This window comes from Mycteria americana, chromosome 6, assembly GCF_035582795.1.
Source record: "Mycteria americana isolate JAX WOST 10 ecotype Jacksonville Zoo and Gardens chromosome 6, USCA_MyAme_1.0, whole genome shotgun sequence".
In the NCBI taxonomy this organism is placed as follows: domain Eukaryota; kingdom Metazoa; phylum Chordata; class Aves; order Ciconiiformes; family Ciconiidae; genus Mycteria; species Mycteria americana.
In genome coordinates, this window is record NC_134370.1 from 13,926,899 (window position 1) to 13,948,381 (window position 21,483).

The window sequence follows — 21,483 nt, forward strand, 5'->3', positions numbered from 1 at the left end:
GATGTCAAGTGAGAGGAGTTAGTAATGCCAGTTGGTAATGATCCCTTGCAGGTGTGGGTTTAGATCTACATATGCATTATTGCAGAGCAACAAATACCTGACAGGCATTACCTTTTTTGAAGTCAGGGGCCACATACCTTCTCCTAGCCCACAGCAAATGGGAGTTAATGTGAATTAGCTCAGCACTTGCTGAAACAGAGCTGAAAGCTTTTACACTAACAGGAAACATCTCATATATTCTCAGGCTCCCACTGAGGAATGGGTGAATGGTAAGAAGCACTTATGTTCTTACCTGTTGCAACCAGCAGCCCAGGAGCTGTCTCTTTGCTGGAAATGCTTCCTGAAGTATACGGATTCTCTGAGAGTTGCAGATGTAAGTGCAATGAGCAAAAGGGCTGTTGACAGGAAACAAAAGGCAGAAGCTTTAATATGCCATAAGTTAAATATCAGAGGAACCCTTGGCGACTGCACAAAGATGCTCTGATCCTTCTGAAAATGACCCCTCTGCTCTTAGCACTGTTACAAATAGCAGCATATGTTCATTTTCTGAATAAGCACCATAAAAGTAGCTGAGGGCAAGAGAAGCAGGAACACTGCATTACAAGCAAGCATGTATGCATTTGTTTTTACCAACAATCTGATCTAGAGCACTTTTTCCCAGAAACTTTCTTATTCTGACTTAAGTTCCACAAAAAAGGTCAAGAAAGGTGGTCAGAATTTTCCCTTAAAATCTATGAAGCTATAGAAAAAGAAATCTACTTAATTCAATTAACACTCATCAGGTCAAGAGAATAAACACAGGGAGAGAGATTAACCAGTGAAACTTCAGAGAAATACCACTCCTTTGAAATACAGAGGCTACAGCCTACTGTAAAATGGCTGTTCACTGAATGGTGTTGAATTATGGCAGTAAGCCCAACCCGAAGTTCTTGTCTGTAAACTGTGCCCCATTTTGGAGCACCTGGACTCTGCAGTTCTCTGACTGGCAAGAATCTCCCCTACCCAATTTCACTGGATGTTTTGTTAACCCACTGACTAAAATAAGCAGCTCTGAAGGAGTCAATTGTGCTTTGGAAAAGGTCTGCCACTCACCAGCTGGCAAACTACAGGATCCCCTCTAAGATCGGTGTCCGGTGCCTGCAGCAAATGCCAGTCTCTGCCCTTGTTGTAGGTAATGAAAGTCTTGATTTGGTCATCTATCTTCCTGTTAGCCAGGAATATGCCTTTGATCCCTGCTACCTAGGAAAAATGGAGAGAGATGAAAAAATACATCGGAAGAACAGGCCAAAAGTAAGGCCCATCTGAGCACTCTCAGGAGTGGAAGGTTTCTGAAAAAACAATAGTCATCTCAATCCAGCCTTAGAAGACTGTGAATGGCATTACAAGTACATCTTAATGATGCCTGCACAGCTGAAAGGCCTTGTGCAGTCTCTCTCTCTAGAAGAAAAAGAAAAGGATGTTCACAGAGCAAGTCCCTAGGAAACAGCCCACTTCTGGATTTCCTTGAGTGCTTGCAGACAGGGTGGGCTTGAAGGTACAGCATGCACTGTGTCACACATGAGCTCTGTGACCCTGGGAATGTGGTCTGCCCCACTCCCTCCCCAGACTGCCATAACATGGGAGACTGCAGGTCACAGCAGCAGCAGTGTGGGATCTTTTTGTGTTGGTCTTTTTTTTCCTTTTACACAAAAGATAGAAATCCTGATGTAATCACACGGTGGAGTGTGAGAGATGCACTCAACCTCTTAACCAAACTAGCAGTAGTTGAACCCACAAAGAAGCGGAGTGGCACAGTGAGCATCGATGCATATGAGCCTGGAACACCGATCATGCGATGGACACACGAATAGCGGGTGGCTTTTCCAAGACTCATTCATCAAGGAACAAAGAAAGTTGTGGGTATAAGGAGCCTCATGCATATCTTTCCTACTGCATGTAATTTGACTACGAGCCTACCACTTTATCCCATAAATATGACAGCCAAAGTGAGCCTTCTCTGAGCTCTCCCTGCTAGGCAGCGTGGCTGCATGGTAGTGATCTCCTCTTGAGCTGGGACACCTCTCAAGGTTGCTTCTTGAGACAGAGAGACCTTTTACCAACAGCAGATCTTTGGTAAGTGACCGATATTGCACACAACCTTGTAGTATGGTAACTTTGATTTTGTCTTGGTAACTTTGATTGCATGCTGAATTGGTAAATTTTGAATGCATAATCCCTTAGACATAAACTGTTGTCCAAGTCTGAGACTAAGATTGGACCTAGCTGCACCTAAACTCCATCAGGCATTTAGAAAGCAAGGGGGTCTACTCTGAACCTCATGACTCAACGGGAGGGTCTTCCTTACTCCTTATATTCCTTCCATTCGACATAAACCATTGTCCAAATCTGAGACTAAGATTGGACCTAGCCGCACCTAAGCTCCGTCAGGAGTTTAGAAAGCGAGGGGGTCTATTCTGAACCTCGTGACTCAACGGGAGGGTCCTCCATACCCTTTTGTATCCTCGGTCTCTCTGTGAATCATTTTAACTTGAGTGTAACCCAGTTTTCCTGTGTATGTTTCTTCCATGCAGTAATTAATAGAGTGAACTTTGCCATCAAACTTCGTTAAGTCGCACTTTTATAAATCATATTAAAACCACTTTTGCTAATACCTTTGATGGTGATTTTTTAAGCGATCTAAATCACTCATTCGCGACACCTGAATATGCCGAAACACTGATGTTTTGCAAACTTGATTTCTTCACTTTCCTTCCACTCTCAAATTCTGTCAAAATCAACCCAGCTGTTTCAAATGTTTTGATTTTTGTCAACAGAACCCATTCCAGCAGAATATGCTCCTGTCATAATCTCCCCAAGAAGATTTTGTGTTGAGTCTGGTCTTTGTTGCACAGCTGTGAAAGACAGACAGGAAGAAGGAACTTGCAGCAGATCTGCAACTTCGTGGCAACAGCCAGGCTGCAAATCCTTCTGCTCTAAAGCCCCTTGAGTAACACTGCCCTTTGAATGACTCTGTGAAAATCTCTATCAGCATTTAACAGTAAAAAGTCTATGATACACAGCTGGGGAATACAGAGTTTGCCAAGGAATGGGAGATGATGCATGTTTATTTTAGCTGGTTCATCATAATAAAGAAATACATCTTTTTTCAGAGGCAAGAAAATGTATTTAACTGGGTGAAAATAAAATGTAAATCTTGTCCTTTATACTGATCCATGTATTATTTTTGAGTTTTCTCTCATTGCCTTAAACTACCTGGATTTTTATAAACAAATTGATTATGTTGTTAAATGAACATTATTCTGGCTGAAATAAATAAATGTATAATCCTAACTTCTACATGTAACTGCAAACACATTTCTCCACATAACAGTACAACTTTCCCAAGTCAGCCTGGGAAGTATTACCCTGTTAGTATTACCCATTAGTTGTTTGTTGCTGGCAAAGCACTGAGCCCTGAATCTCAGCAGATCTTCCATCCAACAAGTTATGACAAGCCAAAACCAGAATGCTCTGAAGAAACCAGGAACTGGAACAACTGCTCTGAATGGACTGCTGCTGGCCAAGGCTGAAAGGCCTGGCAGAAGAATGAGAATGGAAGATGATTCACGGTAGAAGTTATCCAGCTGTTATCTCTGGGCAAATGGCACCTACAAACTTTTGCTTATAATTCATAAATTGCTCAGAGCTCACAAAGGTGGAATCCATACTCCCTACCTGTGAGCAGGTGTCTCTAGCTGTTCAAGGGGAAAACCAGTATTTTGAGTCCTTCTCTAGACGTCCACATTAGGATGAGAGAGATAATGGTTTTCCCTTTTGGAAATGCCACATAGCTAAGCAGTCATTGACTTGAAAGCAATTAGTTGTCACACCTATAGCAGAATGCACTGCATCTATTCCCACATGAGTCAGCTCAGCATCAAACCCAGTAAATGCCTCTGGGCTGATCCCAAAACAAATGAAGATCCTGGAAGGCTGGTAAGAGATTTACACTCGCTTGAACTAGTAAGCAGTTGCTGTTCTTTGTAGGGTGACCTTTACTGCATACCTCATAAAGGTCAATGATGATATTCCCCTCCAGTCCTCGACTGCTTTTCACGTTTTCCAAGGCCAGGGTGAAGTACACCCCTCGGGTGTCTGAGATATACAGGTTGTACGTATCGTTCTGGTTCCACTCTTGAACAGCTGCAAACACCTGATTCTCATCTGTGCTGATAATATGCATGTCCTGTTAAAAGAAGACAAAAGGCCTATTACTGAGGATATCTGTATTTCTTTGCCCTTTGGGACATATAATAATTACCATGACTTATGAAAGAATGGAGATGGAGCTTGAATTATAGGTATGTTAAACAATTTTCTGTTAGAGCAAGCCAATAAATTACCACCATTGTGACTTTTCTGCATTTCATTTTTTTAATGATCACCAACTGGGCGAAGGGTTTTTGCTCTTTTCATTTTTGGTAGCTTCAAGGAATTTCATCCAGTTTCATTTTTTATTTATAAATTTGAAAGTCAGTTTTATGACTCATGGAAGAGTCACAACCTTGGAGCCTGGAGTCCTCATAGTCACTAAGAGTGGTGTAGCACCAGGCTAAAAGCAGTGACAGTTTCCATCCACATGCTGAACTAACTGGCTTGTGCTTCTAACTGGTAAAGAACCAGTTTAAAAAAAATGGGAGTTTACATTTATTTGAAGCTGAGGCATAGAGATCAGTTTGAGCTAATGCTGGTAGTGATTTTTAATAACATACTTTTATATTGAGAGTTTTTCTTGAGATCTATTATCCCACTATGTACAGGCTATCAAATAATCCACCCACTAACCTTTGTTGGATTTCTGCTGCTGACCAAGATATGAAGGTCCAGCAAGGGTTTCCCCATTTAGTTTTAATATCAAAGAGATTTCACAGTGCATTTTGTCAATACTCTTTTAAAGCAGGTTCATGGACATTATTTCCAGGGTGGTGAGGAGTATTGACGCACTTCATCCTTGCCACCGTTGTTGAACAAACCAACACTGGTTCAGCTAGAAGCAAAATCACTGTGGTTATGTGGGACTTAATTTATCTATTTGTATCTATTTAAAATTTCCCCAGGGAGCCAAGGAGCCTTGATTAATTTCTTGCACTGTTTCTGCATCAAGAAACCATAATTCTGGAAGCCTCCCAAAGGAAGGAGTGACCTGATTTTTGGGAAGAATATCTGGAGGAAGAACAGCTCAACATTTCCACCCTGCCTAGGAGGCAACTTAATCTTCTGTGTGAGGTATCTAGATGAAAAGTTGGGGTTGATTAGATGTGGCTATTTCTAATAGATCTAACATAGCCTATCAGCATGGGATGGGGAGAAAAAACATTTGAGGGCCTAATTCTGTCCCAGTGAGTGCAATCAGTGGGAGATTTGCCTCTTCCCTCAATGAAGGAAGACTAAATAGGAAGTTTGTTCTTGCCCAACAACTCTAATTCCTTAAAGATTAAGTACATACCTAACCTATTCCAGCAGGGTGAAAATAAAGCAAAAGACCCAATGACTTCAATCCATTTTGACCAGTTGCAGTGGAAATGTTGCATTACCGTATTGCCAGCCTCACATATGTACAACTCCAGCAGAGTTCATTAATCTACAGCTGACAGGATAGTTATTACTGTACAGCAAAGATGTTCTAGTGACTAAGAGCAGCATAAACAAGCCTCCTTTACATGGCTAGAAGACTTTACCATGACATCTAGCTTAAAAGTACTTTCGATTTTTAAATGACAAAAGTATCCCTGATTTTATACTATGCACCAATTCCAAACCAGGGCCACCAACAAATCTGTCTTATAACAGGCCAGCAACCTGTGACAGCATCAATCAATAAAGCAGGACAATCACAGGGCAGTCATTCTCTCTGCCCACTTGTCTTTTTAATGAGGGGCAGCTTTCAAGGCCAATCTATAAGATGGGAGCATAAATAATGTTTTTCTCTTGAAAAATGGCAGCAGGGTTTCCAAAAGTTGGTGTGTGGTCAGACATTCTGAGTCCCACACCACCACCATGGAATGACAAACAAAATAAACTGTATCTGTGCTATGCAGGTGTCAATACACTTTGGACTGTGATCAACCCAAATGGGAAGAAGTTGAGGTGGTGCAATGCTGGGAGTTTGAGATGCAAATTTCTCACAACTATTAAGTTTTCAGGTAAAGTTAAAGCCAATATGCCGTTATCTGCTAGACTGCAGATATCCCATAGGCAATCAGAAGGGTAGATCCAGCCCACAAAGTGAATCTAGCCAACTATCTTACAATTATCCCACCAAAATTGTCACTTGTGGAAGGAAGGGGAAGGCCATTACTGTTGATTATCAACTCTCTATGACAGTAGCCTCAACAGCCATTCTGAGGCTCCAAAGAGCAGCAGTGGTCTCAGCTGCCCATTAGGCTACCCAGAAACTTGTATCCAGCCAAGACACTGGAATGGTTGGTCCGTTCTGTTCTACACAATCCCAAGCAATGTCTACACTGTGGAATTTGAGTCTAATTCCAGGGACATATTCTCCTTGCTGAGGCTTGCAGCATTTGATCTGGTAGAAAGCTAAGGCCTAAGAAGGTAAATCCAGGCACAGTTGTATGAGAAGTACTAACTTCCCTCCCTCGCAGCTTTGCCGGTCAGTGTTAATCTTAGGCCATCTCAGTCATCTCCTAAGCAGCATCACACAGTGGTTCTATGTGTCCAAAGCACTGATAAGGCACAACTTTTAGGGAGCCAGCTCCACCTCCATGACTTCTTGGCAACATCCAGCCATAGGATGGGGACAGTGGAGCTACTATACCCTGTGCTTCTCTCATTGTATGGAGACTGCAGTAGTGCTCAGCATCCTAACCGTTCTCCAGGACTCTCAGTGTCAGAGCCAGGCTTACAGAGAAATCATTAATAGAGAACAGAGTAGGACTGGGGAAAGGTGTTCATAGAAGATTGGTCAAGGAGAATTTGGTTTGAGCTCTATTTTCTGAGGTACCTGTTCATTACCATTTGCTCTTTCAGAGGAGAAAATAAACTGTTCTTCCTGAAATGCTCACTAATCAAAGGCAAGGAGAGATAAAGATCCCAAATCCATATTTAAGAAAGATCATTCAAGTAGCACAACAAATGGAGCTTCCCAGAGAGGAACCTCACTGAGATGCTTCACCACAGGGTAGGCTGTGCTATTCCAGATATTACATGTCTGTGTTCATAAATGGTGCACTCACCTTAGGAAGAGAGTATTTGGGCAATTTAATCTGTGCAAAAGGCTCCCGTCTGTATGACACATAGTAATTTGCTCTTCCACCAGCTGTCACCTGTGGAAACACCAAAGAAAGTGAGTGACGACCCTTCCAAGACACCCTATGCTGACACCTCTAAGAGGGTTTGACAACCTTTCTTTCAGATATCTTTTCTATGACTTGCACACCTGTCCCTAAAAGCATCTGTATAACTCCAAAGAAATCCCAGACTTGAGAGGGCTGGAGCATTATTTATTTAAGCGGTGCTGTTGAACTTTCCATTTTGTCTCCCATGCTTCAAATTCAGCATGATTTTAACATCTCAGGAAAAAGGAAAAAGTGGGTATGATGTTTAAGGTCTTGAGTGGAAGAAAGAAGATGATCTGGTTTAATCACATGGTTCCAGCACAACTACTTTGGGCAAGTCATTTAAAGCCTCTGTGCTTCTATTCCTCTCCTGTAAAAGGAGATCATACCTTTTTTCTCTGCTGCTTCTCAGCCTTGTCTGTTTGCACTATAAGTCCCTTGGGGCCAGGGTTGTCTTCCAACAACCTTTTACACTGACTAACAGGAGAGACCTACACTAGCACTGTTTAATGCAAACAGTAAATGCAATGAATGTACTCTTGGAAAGCTGGAGCTAAGCTCTTAGATGCTCTTTGTCACTATAAAACTGGTTTCTCCAAAATCATACTGTCTCTGAACGAGGATGTGGGGGGGAACTGATAGACATCCAAATCTGTGGGTTTATGGACTGGATGAGTTGTAAAGGCTACACATAAATGCCACGCATCAATGAGATCTAGCCCTGATAATTGGTAAAATATGGGATTTTAAACCTGTCACTAGTCACTTACTCTTGCTGGGGGTGTTCTTTCTGGCACCATTTCAGGCCTGACTACAACAAGGCTTACATCAATGAATTTTCTATATTCTGCTGTTTTGGCAGTCTTGTAGGTTCTTAAGATAAAACAATACACAAAGCACTTCCCTATTATATGGAATGTCATTTGTTGGCTTCTTAAGTTTCCAATAAAGCTAACAGAAAGGTCCTAGATTCTCTCCTAGATATATTCCCTTTTATCTGACAGTGATATTTCAGAATGAGCTTACATGGAATATTGCTATGGCATCAATTATATTCTCAGTAATGATATCACCTCTAGATAGTGGCTTTCTTCCCTAGAGAAGCTGTCATTCAAAGGACACGATATTACTGGTCATGAAATTTGATATCTAATCAACTCAAGATAAGGCTTTTCTATTGACAGTTTGAAGAACTAGAAAGAAAAGAGGGTTTAGAAATAGGACAGGCTTCTACACTGAGACTTGCCCTTCTGCTTGTTTGCCATTTTTACGTTTAATGTTATCACAGCTGTATTTAGTGCTCCCGAAAGAAAAAGACAACCACCATTATACCACACACTGCGTAAGAAGGCAGAAAAATGACCCATATCGCAGCAAACTCTATGCAGACAACATATAGCTAAAGTCAAGGGGAAACACAGTCATGAAAATCTAAAGCTATTTGCTTATGGTCTCAAAACAAGACAGTGGCAAAGAAACGGAGAGAACAGGAGTCACTTGACTCTCACTTCATGTAAAGTGCATTGTGGACTGGCACAGTAGAATTTCGGGATCCTGCCCTCCAGTTTGAGGATGATGAAAGAGCTGTGAGTGTTATTTTTGAAGGATATCTTTCCCATCTAATACTATCACATCAAAATCAAGTTTTCACAGGAGAGAACAGACTATGCAGGTGATTCACGCTCAGTCCAACTCAAAGGCAAAAATTCATGTTTGCAGTAATTGTATCTCTCTATGTAATTGAGAGATTGCAATTATTGCAATTGCAGTAATTGTATCTCTCTCTACAAGCATTGCCCAAAGGATCCCACAATTCTAGGTTATATTACCTAAATAGCACAGGGAATATTTAAATATCCCCTCTTCTCTTGGTGATATTTCTGACCTCCAGTGGAAGATCCAAATTCTCAAATGATATAACGGTGCCACGTGAACTCATTTTACACCACTCATTATTTCAGCGCCAGATCATTATTTGTAGCAGAGTCCAGATAGGACTGAATGTGTCCAATGACTACTTGGTAAGGACCCTGGGTTCAATATCCACCTCTTCTGATGGGCTGAGATATGGTCATCAACTCTTCTTTAAGTTGCAGACATGAATATTTACATACTTTCTAAATGTTGTGATGAGTAATTAACATTGGGAACAGTCCAACAATCTTCAAATTAATCACATGAAAAGAGAGTGGCAGAAATATCAAGGGGTGATTAAATTCCCCCCTCTGTGCCAGGACAAGATCTACTCCAAGTCCGCCACACTCAAAAGATTTTACATAGGTTTTTTGGTTTTATGCCACTGCAAACTGGTACCTGGGAGTTTTTTGGTTTGGATTTTTTGTTTGTTTGCTTGTTTGTCTGGTTTTTAAGGCAGAAAGGTAAGATTGAAACACTGTTCAAGTTCACTATGCATTAGCTAAACTCCCTTTCAGTCCTCTACCTGGACTAGGTCACCTTGACAAAGGTATAGAAATAGAAATCTTTGTGGTCTGTGGTCTTTCTGAGCCAGATAATATGAAGCCACCCACAATTCTGTTGGCAGGAGTTGTGTGAAGCTTGTCCCAGCCAGGACCTCATCTTTGCATGATTTACATGCACAGTTATAACAGTTCCAAAAAATGATCAAGCCTTCAATAAAGTTTTGGCAAGCACTGCGGTAGAGAATGAATTTTGGAAGGCCCAACTTAATTTATTTTGATGAACTTTTCCTTTTCCTATGAGCAAACTCTCCAACACTGTAAATCCCAGAGATTATGATAGTGTTTTGCCCTCTAATGCCTCCTTTTAGTTCACATTTGATGAATGTCACCCAATTATTTGCTGTGAGCTCATCTGTCATGCTCAGTACAGAATTAGCTGGGTTTGTCTTTTTCCTCCTCCTTTGCTAATGACTGGCTCGTTAATCTGTTTTTCTGGATTTCTATTTTATGTGTTTAATTGGGCTTCTGGCCAGTGGAAATGATTCCCTTGGACAAATGTGTTTGTCGTTAAACACATCTGTCTTTCCTAACCTGTGTTCTTTCTTCCTCCCTCCGTTCATGATCTACTACTTTTCTTTAATACTTCCACATTTGGTTACAAGACAAAAGTCTGGTCTCACTTACATCAGTTGACACTTAAGAAGAGAAACATGAGAAGTTTCTCTTTAAAAGCCCTGAAAGTTTCAGTATGCTGGCTCATCCCCCCTCCTGACCTGCAATGGGACAGAGCACATCAAACATAGAAGACAACAAATATTTCAGAAGGATGCAGAGAATTATAGAAAATCTGCCATGGAATCCATTCATCTCAATAATTTCTGTGACATGCCTAGAAACACACAAAGCCATTTCTCATGTTAATGATTTAATATGATTCTTTAAGGACAGTTTTTATTTTTGGTTTTTTTTTTTTTTTTTCTTTCTTCCTTTTTTTTTTTAAATTTAGATAGATGTTCTGCTTAACCAAAAAAGCCACATGTGTAAAAGAGTTTGATGTTCTGCAATAAAAAGATAGATGTTCTGCAAAAAAACCACATGTGTAAAAGAGTTTGGAAAGCAAGCAGAATGAATTATGTAGTCCCAGAATATAAAGACACCCTAGATGATGTCAGGAACTGCAGACCACAGTGTACCAGGCTTCCTTCTCATCTTCCTGGCTAGCTGACGCCGGGACCCATAATTTCCAATGTAAGGCAGGTATTGCTGTAGGAAACATGGAACTACTAAATCTCTGAAATGACCCTGGGCTAAGCAAGACCCTACCTGCCTCCTGCTGCTCAAAGAACTCGCAGAAAGCCTAAAGGAACATGCACTGATGCTGACAATGAAACACCATATATTAGAGGCACAGCCTTGGTGGAGAAACAGTGACAGTGTGCAGACAGCAGACTCTTCCTAAGCCAATGGCTCTTTTCTACATAGTTTATCAGCCTGGGTGGTTTACAACGATAACTATCTCTTGTCCTGCACAGTTATTGGAACAGGTCTTCTACTTTTTACACTGTTGATAATGTTCAAAGCAAAAGAGAATTGGTAATAGCATGGATCAGCCCACAATGACCAGACATGTTTAGACATTTGTGCTTCCTGTAATTTATGTCCCACTTCAAGCATAGTAAATGGTGACTCAGTCCATTACAGAACTGAATTTTAAACTTCCTTGTTGATAGTAAATCTTTTGATCTTATTTCCAAAAAACCCCTCACTTTCTTCCTGGGGTGACTTCCTTTGCTTGTAGCGTTCCCTCTTTCCCAGTAACATAAAATGAGTTGGTAGAAGCCAAAAGTTGAGAAACACTGTGTGAGTATTGTAACAGCATCCTGGATCTGTGTTCTCCACCTCCACAGGGTGCCCTGGCATCCCTCCTTGCCACTTTAACCTTAGTTACCCTTTCTCCTTCTTGTGGGCATAAAATCTCCTAAATCAAATTGTGAATTAAAGCATGGAGGAGTGATGACAAGTTCAGCAGGCAGGCTGCTCCACTCACACCTTAAGCAAGGGATTTAGGTGTTCTTCAGAGCCAGCTACCGTCTAGGCCTTGCACAGGGTTGCCAGCTGGAGGATTGAAAAGTTGTGCCTTCTCTCCCAAACCTAACCCCAATGCCAGTCACGAGAGATTCAGAAGATGAGGAAGAACACATCTGCACAAGCCTAGTGTAATGTTTTTCCTTCTTGATTATCCACCATGGCCAGGACAAACCATCTTCCAGATATTTCTGGGTACTGAGGTTCTCCACTGCCCCAGCATAAATCACACCATGACAGGTACCATCTAGTCTGAATTGTCTCCCTGTGGTTTTCATTAATATCATACCTTCTGCACAGTCATTAAAGCAATATGCAATTACCTGAGTGTGAGGAGATATGTCTCTCTATGCTGCAGAGACATACGGATTAGTGTTTCTGCGCACAAAGCACCCTCGAGGTGCCTGGTAAATTCAGCAGGCTTTGAAAACGTGCACTTTTTAGAGTGTCAGACCCACCAGTGAACATTTGCTAAGACAAAGGAGCATTTATTATACTGACCCAGTCCCTGTTTAATTCCCTCTCTCCTCAGCGCTATGATGGCACAGCCATAGGACAGAGTAATCTGGAGTGAAAATATTTGATTTGTTTTAAAAGCAACTCCTGCAGAAAATGTGCACAGTTACACCAAAACATGAGCCACGTTAGAGCTGCAAATGCACATTACCCACACAGAAACCAGCTTAAGAGAGGAGCATAACTGTACACATTAAATCTCCTTTTGAAGGATTTCAGAGGAAACATATGCAGCAAGGTAATCCTTTACATCTTCAGCTGCAGATGCTGCTGATAAATCAGACAACATGAGGGGAGGGGAGAGAGTGATAAAAGAAAGTACAGCACAAAAAGGTCTAGAAACAAAATAAATAAAAATAAATAAATAAATAAAGGAAAATGTTAATAATTTTTTAATCAACAGATATTTAGGTTCAAGTTCCAAATCTGATATTTGGCACAGCAAAGATGAAACAGTGTTAGAAATGGATGACAAGCACCCAGCAGTGAATAGGAAAGTAGCTAACTACTTACTGCCTATCTTGCTTTAAGAAGAGCTTTTAACTAGCACCTGGGATGCACTTTCTTTCATCTGTATGGATTAATTTCCCCCACTGGAGTGCTGTCCAGCATTTTAAACAGAGACAAGAGAAGATCAGCTGTAGCAGGCATTATTCACCAGTAAAACAGGTGTAATCATGTTCATCATTTAAACATCTTCATCCTATTAGTTTCATAATAAGCTTTTAATGATTTCTTCAATAAAAGACTCAAAGACCAAACCCTACAAGTTGGAGAGTGCTCCATTGTCCCGCCAAGCCGTTTTCTCTACCATCGATCGCAAAGATAAAAATCAATCGTAGCTAAGCAGGGTGAAGTTAAAAATAAATTGCATGGATTGATTTCTGTTAAGACCTTTGGCTCCTAGTTAAAAAATGGAGGAAAGAAATTTATATTTGAACATGGTGTATTTAGCTTCTATGAAAATAAAGAGAAGGCTCTAGACCAGGAAATCAAAGTTTAATTTCTCCCCTCCTATCTTGTTTCACTGCCGAGAAGTTTCACATTAAAAAAAAAAATCGTTTTCTTTTCTTTATTCCTGGGGAAATTTACTACTTATTTAAGTTATTAAATTGACAGCTTGAGAACTGAGGTCAGGAATCCATATGAATTGGCATAATCTCAGCTCTGGCTGCTGGTTGAAGTCTACTCACCTGATAACTGACTTCGATTCAGCAAATATGCTCATTTAGACTAGCTTTAAATACCCCATAAACTTGAAACATACACTCATGTCCTACTAAACATAAGCACTTCCAAGTTTTCCTAAACAACCACAGCTACAACCGGTAACAGCAATAAGCCACTTCTCTGAGCTAAGCTTAGACATATTTAGCTTATAGAATTAGAAACTTTTTTTTCCCCTCTATAAAACCTCAAAGAGAAATGTCCCCCCACCCCAGTTCTAAGGCTATAAATAATAAATATTTTTCTTTTTACTGAGCCTGAAAAAAAAAGTTCTCATAAACATATCCACTTTGATAAAAACAGAATTTGATTCAGATTTTTTAAAAAAGGGCATTTTCTACAAAAGCCATTTTCTATCAAAGGACTCCAGATGAAATTTTTGGACACACTCTGATGAGACTCCAGGCTTCCAAAAAAGGCAGTATTATCCATAGGTTCTATAAGAAGCTATCACTGATTATGGGTGAATACTGACATCTGCATATGTTTTAAGGAAACTTTCTGATGCAAAAGACGACTGAATTGGTTCAACAGCTTTTGGCAGAAGTATTTGCTCCTCTGAGCCAGAGGAATTATTCAGATGTGTACTGTAAGAGTCCCACTTAGCTGCACCACACAACATCTGGAGAAATTCAGGGCTTGCTCGTTCTCACTCATGCTAGTGAACAGGCTGAGACGCTGCCCTGCTGTGCAACTCTCTGAATTAAGCAAAAGTCTTCTAAGTGCAAAATTACTTCAGAGGGTGAAAGAGAGCCAGGCACATGATCAGTATCAAAGAAGAGCGTTTTGACTTAAACTTTTCACTTTCCACATGGACTTCCTGCCATATATAAGAACTGCAGCTGCTCCCACACTGCTGCATGTGCAAGCTGTAAGTAACCACCATCCCCTGCTCCTAAATGGCAATGCCACAGACCCCGTCTCATTCAGGAGGATTATAAACCACAGCCAAGACTCCTTCTGTCTCTTCTCAGCTCCCCTCACACTCCTTCCTTCCTTCATCACATCAACCTCAAAAGAAAGGGCAACCACCAGAGCAGCTTAGCTTTTTGGACATGGGACCATCATATATTCCAGCACGACCTGACCTGAAAGAATCTGGAATCAAGAGAGCTGTGCAGTTCCCAGTGTTCCCAGGAGACTGAATCACAAATGAAATGGCATAGAAAGCTGTCAAGAAAGCTTCCGAAGAGGAGAAATGGCAGGAGGGGCCAGGAGAGAGACAAGGCCCTCTTATGAATTTCAGCCTGCAGTTAAACACCTTGATAAATTATGCCATGGGAGTGGAAAAGGGAAGGGGCACCCATGTTCCCATTCTTTAGAGGCTTTGGAAACTGTACTGCCTCTCAGCATGCCCCTCTGGTTAACGGTACAAAGAACTTCCCATTTAAAGTGGAATGGAGCAGAGTCTGAAGCAAACAGCCAGCCCTTTTCAGTCAGAGCTTGCAGGTGTCATTCCTTGCCCTTATGAGGTTAGACCACCAGCCAAAGGCAGATCTGAGTGTGTTCATCTCCAAAGACATTTGTTTGGCCTGCTAGAGAAAACAGGCATCATCCCCAAATTCAAACCAGGTATCAGCTTCTAAATCTCAGAGGAGTCTTCCATGCCCCGTAGCTTTGTCACTGCCATGGAAAGTACTGAAATTCCGAGCTACATTTCAGATTGACTTCAGATGCACTCTGTTGGGATAGCAGAGTTTGCACCATCCCAGGGAAAAAATAAAGACATAAAAAACAATCAAGATAGGTATTGATCACCCATCCATACATCTCTGCACTGACTTACAGCCAGTTCAAATCAAAAAGACCGAAGTTACCCTGAGGGTCTCCAAGCTCTGACAGACATAGAAGCTTAAGGGAGGAATGGGGACAGTGTTAACTGGATGCTGAACTAGACTGGTATGACCTCTGGGAGGAAAGCCACACACTGAAGGTTTTACACAAGGAAAACACAACAAGATTAATAGGGGGAGGAAACATATTTTATGAGACCTACAGCTATAGCTGGGCAAAAAAAAAGAAAGGACAATTTTCAGAGACCAAATCCTTCCTCAAGTCCCTTAGGATCTCGTGAGTATGCCCAAAAGCTTATCTGTCCCTCTTCTAACTCTATCAATTGCAGTCTCATAAAAATACTACCTCTCCCTGTAAACTTTGTCTCACATCCTTAGGCCACTAGTGCTATAACAGCAGCACTGCCAGCAGTCTTCATGCCACACATTCTGAAGAGTTTCATCATTATTATTGTACCTCTCCTGATACTTAGGGTTCTGTGTGAAAATACAGTCCTTACATGGGTCTGCAGCACTGCATTGGGAATGTCATCAGTCCCCACTAGCAGCCAGGCTTGTCCAACACAGGACTCCAGCCACCCAGCAGAACCACTGAACTCCTGCACATGAGATAGCTTGCACATAACCTTTGGGTAAGTGGGAACAACTACTTTAACTTAGCAATAATTAGCTCCCTACAGCAGCTGTAGGTCTGTCCACAAGAATGTTGCTTTCTGCAGAAACTACTGTCCCAGAGCAAAGCTGATTTCCAATGAATGCACTGCCATATTCATACCCCCTTAGGAGTTCTCAGACCACCACAAATAAGCAACACTGTACTGAGACTTTTTTGGTCCAGACTCCCCTCACTCCCCGCAATAAGTGATGACATTTGCTCATGCTTTCTTGCATTTTCAGTGGAACATTTTCATCTGTTGGCAAGGAAACGTACACAGATCGTTCCTGCTCTTCTTTTTAGTCTTTAAAGAACTAAGTAGCACTGATGTTATTTGTTCACTTACAGGAAAATAACAAGTTTTTCTCCAAACAATGCTTTCTCACTCAAAACATAATTTCCTGAAAAATAATCCCCATTTTCCTTAAAGAGTATTGCATTTTAGACTCTTTTCAGCAACCTGAGCAATTCCATTAGAAACCCTGATACAAGACTTCCTTGAAAAATATTTTCCCCAGAATTCCCCCTGTGATTTATTTTTACCACAGAAATTCTCCAAAATATCAACAGACTAAATTCATACATGAAACAAAAGACTATCCCTGACCCCTGAGTCTTATCAAGAAAGCTCTGCACATGAGAATACTGTAGCAGTTCAGGTAATTGTCAGGAAGTCAAATTGGATAGGCAGTTGCAGGTTATCTCTGCACCTAAGTTTAGAAAGTGATACTATCTCAGCAGCGAGTACTCCAAGGCACCAATAAGGAAAAGCATGGTACAGCTATAGAGAACGGCACATTACAGCTGTAGAGAAAGCATGGGCTCCACTACTCCACAGCTATAGAATTGAACACAACTGACACTGACCTTAACGGCAAAGTTGCTCATCAAATTAGCTCCTTTTTGGTACAGTAAATAAATTCAGATATATTTCAAGGTTTTCTCACAAATAAATGACCCACTCTGCAAGCTGTATGAATTTTAAGTATTAACCAGGAAAGAAGATGATACTGGCTCCTGGCTACATCAGAGCAATCCTGTGAACTGAATGAAAACTTATACACACAACTGAGGGCAGAATTTTCTCCTAATGTATCAATTTATGCAGAATTATCCAATCTTAATGACGTGCTAGGCATCCTTAAATAACTATTGATCAATCAGATAGAAAGTCAATCAATAAATTCAGAGTGATCACCTACTGTTTTATTCATAAGTATTCTTCCTACTCTCTCTTCGTAGCTATTTCTTCCTTTCTTCTTCATTACCTTTTACATTTTTCATGGGCTATGTTATTTATCTCTTTTGCCTGGTAACCAGTCCCAATCTTTTCAAACTCTCTTCATGGGCAAGTTTTTTTCAAGCACAGGATCATTCTCATTTTCTTTCTTTGCACTGCAATTCTGCAAGATCCTTTCAGAAGCACTGCACAACAGCATTCCACATTATAAGGAATCACTGATTTATAATGGCACTATAACATTTTTCGTATTCTTCTTTCCCCTATCCATTATGCACTATAGTATCACATTTGCTCTGAGTGCACAGTTACACAGGTTTACAATTCCCGAGAATCTTATGCTACAGGCCTGTTCATCAACTTGATTAGAATGGATATTCACTACTAAATAACTATATGCAGATAATCTAAAATGTTGATATCAATAGCTGGGATTCATATTCCCTAATTTTAGCTGTCAAAAGGTTAGAGATCTTCTCTAAGCTATATTTAAGTTCCTTCTAATATTAATGAGAAAGGCATATTCAGAGAGAGACCTATCTCATCCTGCAATAGGTGCAACAGGAGAAGATAAATTGCCCCTGAAGGTTTTGATCTCTCCACTCACTTTAGAGGAACACAGACTACTGGTTTAGACTAAAAATCTACTGTTTTCATGACAAAAGTTAAAAGAAACGAGTTGCTCTCTCTACTCCAAGACATTACTTCTGATTTGTTCCAGCACAGACAGATCAGAACTCATGCACCCATCCTTTATGCAGCTATTAAGCCTCACTAGGTTCTTACCATTTAATTTGATATTTATTTATTCATCTCTGTCTAATATTTGAAATTCAAAGGAGCTGGCTCCCGTATTTCTGTCCAAGATTATCCGGACAGAATGATATGTGATATGCATGAGACATTGCACACACAGTCAATCTGACACATCCCATAACAGGCAGCTACATCACATGGCTTGTGAGACTAATACATCCAGGACATATCAGCACTCCTATATAGGTACTGAGCAAACACTCTGCGTAGCCCCTCGACCATACGCTGAACATGGTGGATTTAACACACCTTCAGCTCAGAAAGGTGTGTGCTGTGAATATGAAGTGTCTGCATGTTACTCGAGTACTACATGTTGTTCTCTGGGTACCCAGCCCCCTGAGCTGGAAGACAGGGACGGGGAGCAGAATGAAGCCCCCATAATCCAAGGGGAAATGGTTAGTGACCTGCTGCACCACTTAGACACACACAAGTCTATGGGGCCGGATGGGATCCACCCAAGAGTACTGAGGGAGCTGACGGAAGTGCTCACCAAGCCACTTTCAATCCTTTACCAGCAGTCCTGGCTAACTGGGGAGGTCCCAGTTGACTGCAGATTAGCAAATGTGACACCCATCTTCAAGAAGGGCCGGAAGGAGGATCCAGGGAACTACAGGCCTGTCAGCCTGACCTTGGTGCCAGGGGAGGTTATGGAGCAGATCATCTTGAATGCCATCACGCGGCACGCACAGGACAACTGGGGATCAGGCCCAGTCAGCATGGGTTCATGAAAGGCAGGTCCTGCTTGACCAACCTGATCTCTACTTATGACAAGGTGACGGCTTAGTGGATGAGGGAAAGGCTGTGGATGTTGTCTATCTAGACTTTAGTAAAGCCTTTGACACTGTTTCCCACAGCATTCTCCTGGAGAAGCTGGCTGCTCACACCTTGGACAAGCATATGCTTCGCTAGGAAAAAAACTGGCTGGATGGCCGGGCCCAAAGAGTTGTTGTGAATGGAGTTAAATCCAGTTGGTGTCCGGTCACAAGCGGTGTTCCCCAGGGCTCAGTATTGGGGCCAGTCCTGTTGAATATCTTTATCAATGATCTGGACGAGGGGATCGAGTGCACCCTCAGTAAGTTTGCAGATGACACCAAGTTGTGTGGGAGTGTTGATCTGCTTGAGGGTAGGAAGGCTCTACAGAGGGACTTGGACAGGCTGGATCAATGGCCTGAGGCCAGCTGTATGGGGTTCAACAAGGCTAAGTGTTGGGTCCTGCACTTGGGTCACAACAACCTCATGCAACACTACAGGCTTGGGGAAGAGTGGCTGGAAAGCTGCCCAGCAGAAAAGGACCTGGGAGTGTTGATTGACAGCTGACTGAATATGAGCCAGCAGCGTGCCCAGGTGGCCAAGAAGGCCAATGGCATTCTGGCTTGTATCAAAAATAGTGTGGCCAGCAGGACTAGGGAAGTGATCGTGCCCCTGTACTCAGCACTGGTGAGGCTGCACCTCGAATGCTGTGTTCAGTTTTGGGCCCCTCACTACAAGAGAGACATTGAGGTGCTGGAGCGTGTCCAGAGAAGGGCAACGAAGCTGGTGAAGGGTCTGGAGCACAAGTCTGATGAGGAGCAGCTGAGGGAGCTGGGGTTGTTTAGCCTGGAGAAAAGGAGGCTGAGGGGAGACCTTATGGCTCTCTACAACTGCCTGAAGGGAGGTTGTAGAGAGGTGGGGGTCGGTCTCTTCTCCCAGGTAACAAGTGATAGGATGAGAGGAAATGGCCTCAAGTTGCGCCAGGGGAGGTTTAGACTGGATATTACGAAATTTTACTTCACTGAGAGGGTTGTCAAGCACTGGAACAGGCTGCCCAGAGAAGTGGTTGAGTCACCATCGCTGGAGGTATTTAAAAGACGTGTAGATGTGGTGCTTAGGGACATGGTTTAGTGGTGGACTAGGCAGTGTTAGGTTAATGGTTGGACTTGATGATCTTAAAGGTCTTTTCCAACCTAAACAATTCTATGATTCTATGGACTCAATCCATGCCCAGTTTCTGGTGCCACTTATGACAGGCTGCTCGACAGTCACATATCCTGCAAGCATGATGCAAAAAAGAGGGAAAGTGATAGACAACTTGTGAAAGGGAGGGTCTCTTGCCCAAAGCAGCAGCAATGTTCAGTGTGTATATTTCACATTTTTTAGAAGTGTGGGTATATGATTTTCGCTTCAAACACTCATTAAGCTAAAATAAAACATTGCTAAGGATATTCAAGGCACTTGAAGTATTACATATACATACATGCATGTGTTTGTATACACACACACACTTTTTTTTAACTTGAAGCAATTAGCAGCTATTAGCTTGAGCCACTCGCTGCTAATTTGAGGCAGAGGAACGCGCACACCAGGCAGATGTCCTCACTGTGAGCACAAATTTCTAAACAGAGCAGCCTTGTTTTAACACAGGTGGGAGCTGTGTAATGTGAAATGTCTGCAAGGCCTCACGCTAGCCATAAAGAATTGGATGTTCCAGAATACCCTTAGCCACAGACATAAACCACCAGATTAAAAGCATCTCTCTAAAATACTCCTTGGAAAGTAGAGCATTTACTGATTGGAAAGCCATTGCCTCTAGTCAAATCTTGACTTACTAAGTTGCAAAAGTTACATTCTCAGTGTATTCTAGCAGCAGGTCTCCCTGTGATGCCAAAGGAAGCCATAGCAGGCTTGGTTTCATGGGGAAATGAAGGGAGCTGTGGCTCCCGTAGCAATTGGTTATCTCCAGAGCAGCAGACTCCCCTACTCACAGGAGGAGAAGTCTGCCAATGTTACTAAAGTGCATGCAGTTTCTACACTGCAGTCCTCCCAGGTCATATGGATCCAGTCCTCCACCTAATCCCAGGACAGAATTATCAGCCTTCCCACTTAAACTGCCTTTTCTAAGAACAATTTCACAATAAACAGAGCAGAACTTTCTTACAATTTGGATGCATTCAAGAAAAGTGTTCCCCCAAGAAAGTAAAATAGGAGCTTAATGTAACCCAGTCTTACTCAAAAAGGGAAGCATATGTTTCTTCTGTACCACCTGGATCCAAGCCCCATCTCATCTCATCTCATTCCCCCTCTTCAGCATTGGTGACAAGCAGTTAACATCACCGTGTCTGTAATCTCTGTGTCTCCTGAGCCTTCTACGACCTAGAATCACTGCAGCCTGGCTCCCAGTTTTCACCCAAATGGCACATCTTCAGGAAGTGTTCTTCCATACTGTACTATTCATTCTCACACTTCCACAGGTATGAAATCGAGAAAGATGGCCTTGTTCCAGCCAGCCCATGTATTCTTAGAAAATGGCAAAAACAAGTAGTTTCTTATTGAATTTCTGTCACTTTCTCATCTCCAAAATCATCATCAACTAGCTGACAAATTTACAGCCATCTTCCACTTTGAAGTTGCCCTGTGACAT

The 21,483-nt window shown here is 41.8% G+C and overlaps 1 protein-coding gene across 1 annotated transcript in view; it reads right to left on the reverse strand.

Moving 5' to 3' along the window:
* Positions 1-21,483, reverse strand: part of SORCS3 (sortilin related VPS10 domain containing receptor 3) — a 323,256-nt gene that overhangs the window by 71,249 nt on the left and 230,524 nt on the right. Inside the window, exons 8-11 of the mRNA XM_075504060.1 lie at positions 7,233-7,322; positions 4,046-4,225; positions 1,093-1,239; positions 293-395 (exon numbers count right to left, since the gene is read on the reverse strand). Of these exons, the coding sequence (XP_075360175.1) occupies positions 293-395; positions 1,093-1,239; positions 4,046-4,225; positions 7,233-7,322 (520 nt within the window). The remainder of the gene's footprint in view (positions 1-292; positions 396-1,092; positions 1,240-4,045; positions 4,226-7,232; positions 7,323-21,483) is intronic.